Source organism: Orycteropus afer, unplaced genomic scaffold, assembly GCF_000298275.1.
Source record: "Orycteropus afer afer isolate SDZICR_OR568_19922 unplaced genomic scaffold, OryAfe1.0 scaffold00283, whole genome shotgun sequence".
NCBI classification, from domain to species: domain Eukaryota; kingdom Metazoa; phylum Chordata; class Mammalia; order Tubulidentata; family Orycteropodidae; genus Orycteropus; species Orycteropus afer.
In genome coordinates, this window is record NW_006921870.1 from 3,139,416 (window position 1) to 3,150,422 (window position 11,007).

The window sequence follows — 11,007 nt, forward strand, 5'->3', positions numbered from 1 at the left end:
CACAATGGAATACTATGCAACGCTAAAGAATAATGTAGAATCTGCAAAACACCGCATAACGTGGATGAACTTGGAGGACATTATGCTGAGTGAAATAAATCAGTCACAAAAGGAAAAAAAAAAAAAGTATCTAAATGAAAAGTCCTGAAAATTGGCATTAGGTCAACGCACAGTCATTCAGCAGGGCCCAGCTGAGATTCTGAGGCTGCATTTCTAACAAGCTCCCAGGTGGCCCTATGTTGCTGGCCCACAGACCATACTTTAAGTAGTTAGTATTCATTTATATGCAAAGTTAAACATAAATGCATACATGAATGCCTCTGCCCCCTCACTCACCTTCACACCTGACTCTGAGAATACTTTAGTCACAGCTGGAAATAGTACCATGTCAACTTTTTTAGGATCTTCATCATCAGGCAGAAGATAGTACTCGATGTGGTAGAATCGGCGAACCTTTGCAGTAGGTTTTTCTGTTTTAGGCTGTTTTCTATATTTTTCAATCACAGTTGGATGTTTTCCTTTATTACCTAAAACATATAGATGAAATGAAACTTGTTTTAACCTCACATGGAAAAGCAGATCCTTCTCTACAATTTCTTGGAACCAAGAAAGTCTTATGCTGGGAGAGGCTGCATACCCCCATGGTGCTCACTGGACCTGAGACATAATAGAAAGGTTTAGTCCTCTTCCTAGCCAGCAGAGTAGCAGGGCCTAGACTAGAGCAAGGCAAGTGAGGCAACTAGGATGCAAACTTTAAGTAAATGACTCTCTGAGTGAGTCCTAGTCTTGAGTAAGGAGCAGGTAAAAAAGTAATCATAGTATAATGTGATTTGTGTCATAACAGCAGTGTGAATAGGGTTCTGAAGTACAACAGGAATGAACTCTCCTGTGGACAGAGAGGTGAGACCTCCCAGGGGGACCTCAGCAGTCTTGTAGGAGTGAAGCTGGCAGACAGACTAGAGAAGGCATCCCAGGCAGAGGGAACAGCCTAGCACAAACCTCAATGAAGAAGCCACACAATGTAGGGTGGCTGGGGCACAGGATGCAGAAGGTGAGGCCAGGGCCCACAGAGCCTCCTTAGTCTACCCTTAAGCTTAAACTGTACCCTCTAGGATAGGGCTTTTCACACCACAAGGAGATGTTTCAAGGGCTCTGTAAATATTTAACCCAAATTTCATTCTATAAAAATATGACTATCTTTAAAGTCATACCAGAAAAAAAAAAAAAAAAAAACACAACTCACTGCTTTCAAGTTCTCTCCGACTCATAGTGACCCCTCCTTGGGTTTCCAAGGCAGTATCACTATGGAAGTAGATTGCCTAATCTATCTTCTGAGGAGTGGCTGATGGGTTTGAACTGCCAGCCTTCTAGTTAGCACTTGGCACTACATCAAAAGTTTTAATACACAGAAGGCTGCTACTGCATTAATTTTGTGCTATGAGAATAATTAGTTTTTGCACAGAATTTTGAGTAAAGCTACTCCTGCCAGTTTGGGGCAGGCATCAAAACTTCCTGAAAATGGTAAAGTTGACTAGATAGTTTGCAGCTTTTCACTGGTCTGTGTTCTGCTTCAATCCATGGTGGCCCAGCAACTGGAAAAAGAGACTCTTTTCATTTTCTGTTGATGGGAGAGCAAATTGTTGTCATTCTTTTGGAGGGCAATTTGATAATACCTATCCAAAAATTTTAAATGTATATCTTAAACTTAGCTATTGTACATCTTGAAATTCAGCCTATAGAAGGGCTCCACACATATGCACAAAACTGTATGTATAAGGATTTCCATTGAAAAATTTTAACAGAGAAATTTGGAAACAACTTAAATGCAAGATAGTGTAGAGTCATACAATAGAATACTATCTAGGTGTCAAAAATAAAACAATAACAAAGTGGAAAATATATGTTCATATCTTCTAAGATGTATCATCAAACACAAAAACAAGTTTGTTTTTTTAAAAAGCAAGTTGCGGAAGAGAACATATAGGATCTTCTTTTAAATAAATAATTTATAGAAGAAATAAACATTTATACACATATTCATAAATACTCAAGTATTGAAGAAGAAAAATATTTAACTCAGAATTTTTTATCCAGTTTGTGGTAGTTAATGTTGTATGTCAACTTGGCTGGGCCTGGTTTTGAGTGGCTTGGCAGCTGGATGTAGTTATTCCTCATGATAAGACTGGTAATCAACTCCATGGTGGAATCTACTATGAGCAGCTGAGTAGCTGCCTTAGGGATGCAGTCTTCTTCCAGTATATAAGAAAAAGCTCTGAGAAAGGTCTTGAGCTTTTTGGCGTGCTTGGGCCCGGCATGTAGCCAAGTCTTTATTCAGCAGCCTGCCACATTGCCTGATGATCTTGGGACTAATTCTGGATTTGAACTAGTGGACTGCTGTATTGCTTAATAATTTTGGGACCATGACATTTTACTTGTCGACCTTGAGTTTGTCAGCCTTAGCAACAAGCAGCTGCCTGAGTTAAGAGAAGTAGGCCAGAAGCAAGATGCAGAGCTGAAGCCCAATGTCAAGGGGCCTTCACCCAGATCCTAGAGTTTGAACTCAGACGTCTAGTCCTAACTGTAAGAGATAAATCCCTGTTTGTTCAAGCCACCCATCTGTGGTATTTCTGTTATAGCGAGTCGGATCCAACTCACAGCGACCCCTCCTTGGGTTTCCAAGGCAGTATCACTATGGAAGTAGATTGCCCAACCTTCCTTCTGAGGAGTGGCTTGGGTTTGAACTGGCAGCCTTCTGGTTAGCAGTCAAGTGCCTTAGTCACTACACCACCAGAGCTACCATAGCAACACTAGAGAGCCAAAATACAGCCAACCTGTCATTCAAAGGTCTTGGCATGATAAAAATATTCTCAGGTATCCAAGGCTTCCTAAACTTTTGCCATGCAAGATGTATTTTGAAAAAGCCTTTGGAGAAAATACCAAAAAAAAAAAAAAAAAGCCTAGGAGATGCTGCAAGAGATAGAAGGGAATGTGACCACATAAACACCAATTTTGTTTTGGTTGATACTTGCCAGATGTCTTTGTTCAGGTTATTTTTCTTGATATGAATAGACCTAAGAAAATTTTTATTATTTAGTTTTTTTATCAATAAAAATATCAATTATTTATCATTTTATCAATGAAATATCATTATTGATAGAAGAGATCACTATATAATGATGAAAAGTTCAAGTCACCAAGAAGATACAGCAAATCTAAACAGGTGTAACCTAATCAAATAGCCTGCAAAATATCTGAGGCAACAATCAACAGAACCATAATGAGACACCTCATTCAAATCATCATTGTGGAAGAGTGCAAGCAGACAAAAAAAATAAAAAGAGCAGGTGCTAAGGTTGCTGTATACAACTAAACATCTCATGGGATTTGATTCCTTGGTTTGGAGGTTTAGGGTCATGATTTCATGGGACATCCCAGTTAATTGGCCAAATATGATGTTTGGTGCTTCTAATCTACCTCCTAGTTTGTTGCGTAATGTCTGGAGTCTTACAAGCTTGCAAACAGCCATCCAAGGTACAATAATTTGTCTCTACTCACCTGGAGCAACAGAAAAAGAAAGAGAATCGGGACTAGGAGAAGGAACTGGAAGGTGTAGCTAATAGCCTCCATGTATAACTGCCTCCTTTGCCATGAGACCAGAAGAAATGTATGGTGCATGCCCACCACATGGTGAACATTCTGATCAAAGATCCCACAGAAGGATCTTGATCCAAAGGGCAAAGAATTCTAATTCTCATGGAATCCAGACTTTCTGGAGCCACTGAGACTAGAGAAACCTCAGAAACTATTGCCCTGAGATAATCTCTCAATCTTAATAAAAAAATATTCCCTGAGGTCTTATTTAAACCAAAAAGTAGTTTAATTGGTAAAGAATGTGTGCCTTGAGCATTGTTTTCTTTTAAAGAACTATCTCTATGGGATCAAATTGACAATAGCAACTGGAAGGTTAGATAGGAAGCTTAGGGGGCAGTAAGTTTATGTTCATGGGGGACAAACAATCTGGAAAAGGAGGATGAAAATATTGAACAACTTAAAGAATGTAATTGATGTCACTGAATTATGTGTAGAAATTGTGGCATTTGTGTTTACTTTGCTGTGTATACTTTCAACAACAAAAATAATAGATTATTAAAACAAAAAGAGCTATAGTGCTTTTCACTGTTCTGTACCTTGGCTTGAGGTGTGATCATGTGACTAGCTTTGCCAATAAAATGTTAGCAGTTGGGATGTACCCAAAGACTTGAAGAGTGCTTGGGTAGCTGGGCTTGCCCTCTTTTGTGTATGTATTTGCCATTCCATAACAAGAGTGTGTCTGGGCTAGCCCACTTGCCCACGGGGAGGAGGAGAGATACATGAAGCCAAGTACAGCTTTTTGAGCACAGCCCAGAGTGTTTGACATTGAGGATAAAGGATTGCTCTTTAAAGTCCCCCAAGAATTGGGGAACTTTTTGAGTTTGTTAAACAGCATTTTTGTGGCAATGGCTAATTGAAACATCTTTATATTCAGCTTCAGTAGACCTGAGGATCAGTATTTTAAACAAGCAATTTAGATGATACACAATCTGTTATGGAAACTAATGCCTAACCTCACTGTGGGTTCTTCTGTAAAAAAAAAAAAAAAAACAAGGACAAACACCTACTTCTTTTCTGGCCTTTGGGCTCCTGGCATCTGCCACTCCTCTCCCCAGGGGATAGAGGAGGACAAGGAACATATGTGTCCTAAACTCCTGGGAGAAGGTATATTCTCTTTCTGCAAAGGGTGCTGGAATTCTGCCCTAGCACCTACCTGCATTGGCTGGGAAGGCCAGTGAGATGATAAACTTGCAGGAAACTACTTGTGGCACGTCAGAATTGAAGGTGCTAGAACACTCATTTGAGGACTTGAGGCTGCTGGACTGGTGGTCCGTATCTGTCTCCTGGGCCCTGGCCTTGGCCTTGAGGTATTCCTCCACGTCACGCTCACTTGCGGTTTGGAAGAAGTCATTGATGGAAGAGATGGGCTCCGTGCTCAACTGATCATCATCCTCCCACTCCCAGGTTTGCAGTGACATACCACAGGGCGCCCTGCTGGGCCAGTACTGTCTGGGAGAAAAGAATGCCACATGCTGTCACCATCCTCTGCTCCCAGGTGTTAGTACTGCCTTTACAGGGATTTTTCCCTTCTCCCTTCCTTCCCTGTGCTGTTTAGCCTTGGCATGGTGCTGGCACATAGTTGGTACTCCATAAATTTAGAGAATGATTAGATGAAGAAACTCCAGGGATCATAACACTGAGCAATCTGTTTCTCCAGCCAGAATCTCTGTCTTCTCCCATCCCAGATGATAAGTGCTTGGTGCATAAGGAATGTGTGCCTCACATGAGCACAGTCCCCTGGGAACCACAGCCATGGGTGGTCACTCTCCTGAGCTTCCATCCCAGGATGCCTGGGAACTGTGCCAAGGCACCATTTTGGTTTGCCATTTGGGGAAAGAGAAGCTAGGGGAAAGGGACAGCACGTGGAAGAGTCTAGTGAGGCCAAGAAGGGTGAGACTCCTGCAGCAAGGCACCAAGGGCCAATGTGCTGAGCTCAAGAAGCAAAAACCCAGGCTAATACTCAGAAAGGAGATCCTGTTGTGTGCGGTATCAAAAAGAAAGGGAAGTTCCGGCTGAGGCGACCAAGGTGGCCAGGATCTGGGTTCCAACCACCCCCAAGGCCCCGTTGTACCTGCCAGCGGATGTGCTGGGTGGCAGACCCAGACTCAGAATGCACCCTCAGCTCCTCACACCCGTTTAACAGCTTTCCTGGAGAGTTTCCAAGAACGGTTGGCCCACAGTGGAAGCAGTCCCGCAGGACCTGGCTGCCAAGCTCTGTTTGACGGTTGCTAGGAAACTGGGCGCTGTTTGCGAGCGGGAGAGCGGAGGGGGGCGGGGGAGTGGGGGCTGGGCTGCAAGGGTCGGAGTTCCCTGGGGCAAGGCTTCCCCAGAGGCTGAGGGAATGATCGCAGACCAGATGCTCAGAAGAGGTTCTGTCAAATGGGTGTGGCCAAATTCGGGAACCAGTTGCCTATATTTATTCATTAATTCGATTAATCAGATTTTAAGGAATTTCTGCTCTGAATGTAAGTGCCTATTATGCTGCCTAAGGTACTTGACTGCTAACCAGAAGGCTGACGGTTCAAACCCACCAGGCACTCCTGGGAAAGAAGGTTGGGCAATCTACATCCATAGTGATGACTGCCTTGGAAACCCAAGGAGGGGTGGCTATGAGTTGGGTCCGACTCATTGGCACATAACAACAACAACAACATTATGCGTCACACTCTTCCCTACCTTAAGGGTGTGCATATGTGTGTGCTTGTTCCTCCCCATATCTCCATCTGCTCCCCCTCCTATTCTTTGATGAAGGCAACTGGCTTTTCAGATTAGGTAACAGACTGTGCAAGCTCGTTTCCACCCCAAACCTCTCTTGTATAGACTTTCTGCTTCAGTCACTAATGTCCTTAAAATATCTTTGATAATTCTGTATTTAGGGATCATGAGGCCCGATTTAGAAATGAGTAAGCTGAAGCTGAGAGAAGGGAGGGGATCTGGTCAAGGCTGCACTGGGTTGAAATCAGACCTGTCTGACCCCAAGGCTGGACCTCCTTCTGGGAAAATGCAGAGCTGAGAAAGCTGACCTGGGCCTCACAGTCCAGAAGAGCAGACATAGAAGGCTATAGAGCACTAAAGGAGCTAGGGGTGGGGGACACACCTCAGATGTAACTGTCCAGCGGAGTCAGGCAAACTGCAGGTAGAAGATGACAAAGCCAGGCTTGCGGTTTACCAGACAGTGAAAACGGGAGCAGGAATTGCAGGCAGAGAGAATGTTGTTGTTGTTGTTGTTGTTGTTGTTGTTGTTATGTGCCATCGAGTCGGCCCGGACTCATAACAACCCCTCCTTGGGTTGCCAAGGCAGTATCACTACGGAAGTAGATTGCCCAACCTTCTTTCCGAGGAGTGGCTGGTGGGTTTGAACCACCAGCCTTCTGGTTAGCAGTCAGGTGTCTTAGGCACTATGCTAATAACATATGCAAAGGCCCAGGGGGTGAAAGAGCATGGTAAATTCAGGGAAGGGATGATGAGGTTGGAGTGTGTTGGGGGGTACCAACAGGGAATGGCAGGCAAGGTGCTTAGACTATGGCATGGGAAGGCATATTATGGTCCCTGGGGCAGTCAACTTGTTCAGGAAAATGGAAACAGAAGTTTCAAACACACCATTGAAAAAACCGAGGCCTTGAGCTAAGATGAAAAAGCAAAATCATGGCAGAGCTGGGACTGGAACTCAGGTCCCCTGCTTCCCAATGCATGTGTCCCTCGATCACCCAGGGTACTGCCTGCTGACTGAGGCCCCCAACACCCCTCAGGTTCAATAAGCCTGAAAAACTGAGCCTCAAGAACAGCTGTGACATAACAAGAACAGATATATGCACGCCGATGTTCATCGCAGCACTATTTACAATAGCCAAAACTTGGAAACAACCTAGATGTCCAACAACTGAGGAATGGATAACCAAACTTTGGTACATTCACACAATGGAATACTATGCAACGCTAAAGAATAATGTAGAATCTGCAAAACACCGCATAACGTGGATGAACTTGGAGGACATTATGCTGAGCGAAATAAGTCAGTCACAAAAGGACAAATATTGTATTAGTCCGTTATTGTAAAAGTTAAGGAAATGTTTATATATTGGAGGACATTTTCTTTGTTGGTTACCAGGGGTGGGAGGGAAGGGGAGGGAATGCTGTTAGATAGATAGAGATAAATATTGATTTGGGTGAAGGGAAGGGCAATGTACCAAATGTGAGTGACCAATATGGCAGCATTGAGGATGAGAAAGACAGAGAGAGTTACATGGGCAGTACAAACAACAAATATGAACCCCTTTGTAAATACAATACTGAGTTGTTAATGAAAGCAAACATGGGTATAGGGACGGATAGATGGGTGAACAAGCTAAACAATTATGTATGTCTAAATGGAGAGTGTATCCAAGATCATATACAGGGTTGGCAGACAATGGGCCTCTCGAAGAGTATGAAGGGATGGACACTGGGAGGAGGTAACTATGGGGAGGAAGTGGGAGGGGAGCTGCTGCATTGTAAATTTTGGTCAATGACATGAGACAAAGTATATGTGAACTGCTGTATGAAAAGTGAATTTACTCTGTAAATCTTCACCCAAATCCTAACAAAAAAAAAAAAAAAAAACAGCTGTGAGGGGAAGTCACCAAATGGCAATGAGCTAGAGACCTGGGCGAGGGTGGGGGCAGGGCGTTTCAAACTCTCACCACCAAGGGCCATAAACACCTGCCCACCTACCACCATTAGCAGCCTGGAGACATTGCCATCCACAAACTAGAAAGGCTGAAGAAAGAAGCACACAGGGTTTCAGAAAACCAAACCAAAGTCACTGCCATCAAGCCAATTCTGACTCACAGCAACCCCCTTTGGGTTTCCGAGGTGGTAAATCTTTACGGAAATAGATCACCCAGTCTTCCTTCCACCACACAGGGTTAGAAGGGGAAAAGTACTACACAGACACCTCAGCTGTCAAAAAGGGCCCATTAACAAAGCAGATCAGCAACAGCCCCTCTCTCAAACAAACACCAGGCCTCCTGCTCCTCAGGTCTCACTTGCTGGCCTAAGGCTGCCTTCTTCTTCTTTTTTTTTTTTTTTTTTAAACTTTGTATTGTGATTTGGGTGAAAGTTTACAGATAAAATTGGTTTTCCATTCAACAATTCATACACATTTTGTTTGGTGACATTGATTGCAATCCCCACAATAAAGCAGCCCTCTTCCCACTTCTTCCCTGTGTTTACCATTTCCATTCATCCTTCTTTCCTATTCCTTCCTGCCTTCTGAGCTTTATCTGAGGTGTTTGGTTATGGTTAAGAAGTTTTCATAACTTTGATGAGGCTGCTTGCCCTCCAGAAGTTCCTCTGGTCACATTCTCACACAAGCCAGCAGCGGATCTCTCCCCCAACATCTCCAAGTAGAGGTCCAGAAGCCATAGAAATTGTACAGATGACCAAGACTGGAGAGGACGATAGGCTAGGCCAGCTGCTTCCAGGGCAGATGTACATCAGAATCACACAAGAACAGATCAAAAGAGACATCCCATGGCTCCACTCCAGACTTGCTGAATTGATTCTCCAAGGATGGGGCAAGAAGCCTGGGGCAGATGGTATTTTTCAAAATGGCCATATCACCCAGCCTCCATGACCCTGAGGACAAGAACTAGATGGTGCCCAGCTACCACAGCCAACCAGTCTGAAAAGGATCACAACTAGAGATTCTGGACAGAGTGGTAGAAAATTGTGGAACAAAACTCAAAATTACAAAAAAAGACCAAGATTACTGTCTGAAAAAAACTGGTGGAACCCCCTTTAGACTGGAACTTTCATCCCCATAGAATGGAGTGAAGACAAAGATGTGCCAGCAAGTAATGAAGTGTGAAAGATGCGTCTACAACCTCACCTCAGCAAACATGGCTTCAGAGCTGGCAAGGCCAGAAGCAAAGGAAAGGGAACTTCTGTTTCAGTTGTTTATTGCTGCATCACAAACTATCCCCTTTAGTGGCTTAAAGCAACAACCACCTGTTATTTCTCACAATTCTATGTGTCAGTTGGTTCCTCTCCTGGCTTCACTCACTGAGCTGCATTCATCTGGAGGGTCAACAGGGGTGGAAGGTCCAAGATGGCCCAACTCATATACACGGCAGTTGGTGCAGGCCATTGGCTGGGCTGTCTTAGTTCCCTCTACATAGCACTTCATCCTCCAATAGTTGAGACTAGCTTCCTCAGATGGCAATCTCAGGGCAGCATCCCAAGAGGACAAAGATAGAAGCTGAAAGGTCTCTTGACATCTGGGCTCGGGAACTGGCCTAATATCACTTCTGCCATATTCCACTGACCAAAGTCAGTCATGAGGCCATCATAGATTCAAGGGGATAAAGAAAGAGACCTCATCTCTAGAGAAGAATAAGGGAAAAGTCACATTGTAATATGGCCAGTGTACAGAGATGGAGGAATTTGTGGCCATTGAATAATCTATCAATGCTTCCTTTTTCCTTCCAGTAAAAGGGAGCCCCATAGTTTTGATGGGGCCCCCAGAAGGCTTCCTGAAGTTATTCTAAGACATGAGCAGTTGGAAGGTTATTGAGGAACAACTCACATTCTTTTTGCCACCTTTAACTTAAGGGAAGGAGGCCATTGCCCACCCCACCCCCTTTTTTTTGACAGCTTAAATAAGTGTATTTTACATATATCACAAAATTCACCCATTTTAAGTGTGCAATTCAATGATTTTTAGAAATTTTGTCAAGTGATACAATCAGTACCATGAATCAGTTTTAGAACATTTCATCCCCCAATAAGATCCTTCATGCACATGTACAGTTTCTCTCCGTTCCCACTCTAAGCCCTAAGCAACCACTGATTAATTTTTGTCTCTACAAATTTGCCTTTTCATAAAATGCAATCATATAATATGTGGTCTTTTGTGCCTGTTTTTTTTTTTACTCAGCATGTGTTGTGGTTACCTGGTGCCGTTCTGACAAGAATATACCACAAATGGGATGGCCTTAAACAGGAGTTTATGCTCTTACCATTTGGAGGCCTTAAGTCCAGGTTCAAGGTGCCAGGTTCTAGGGGCTGGGTGAAAGCCCCTCAGCCTTGGGCTTCACCTTTGCCTCCAGCTCCCGGTCCATGAAAGTTAGAGGCTTTTCTTCACTCAGACAGCTGCTGGCTGCTGAGGCTGCCAAGCACAAGGGTGACAAGTAAAATGGCACAGTCCCGAGGTTACCAAACCACATGGCAGCCATTAATTCAAACCCACTGTAAGTCCCAAGGTCGGCAGAGCATGGCAGGCTGCTGAACAATGACACGGCTACATGCAGGGTCCAAGTATGCCATAAGCTAGAGACTATCCCCAAGTCTTCTCCTTATATACAGGAAGCAGACCAT

General features: G+C 43.8%; 1 protein-coding gene across 1 annotated transcript in view; it reads right to left on the bottom strand.

Annotated features, from left to right (window-relative positions):
* Positions 1–5,069, bottom strand: part of CFAP92 (cilia and flagella associated protein 92 (putative)) — a 198,313-nt gene extending 193,244 nt beyond the window's left edge. The window contains exons 1-2 of the mRNA XM_042782280.1: positions 4,805–5,069; positions 337–527 (exon numbers count right to left, since the gene is read on the bottom strand). Of these exons, the coding sequence (XP_042638214.1) occupies positions 337–527; positions 4,805–5,069 (456 nt within the window). The remainder of the gene's footprint in view (positions 1–336; positions 528–4,804) is intronic.
* Positions 5,070–11,007: the final 5,938 nt, after the last annotated feature.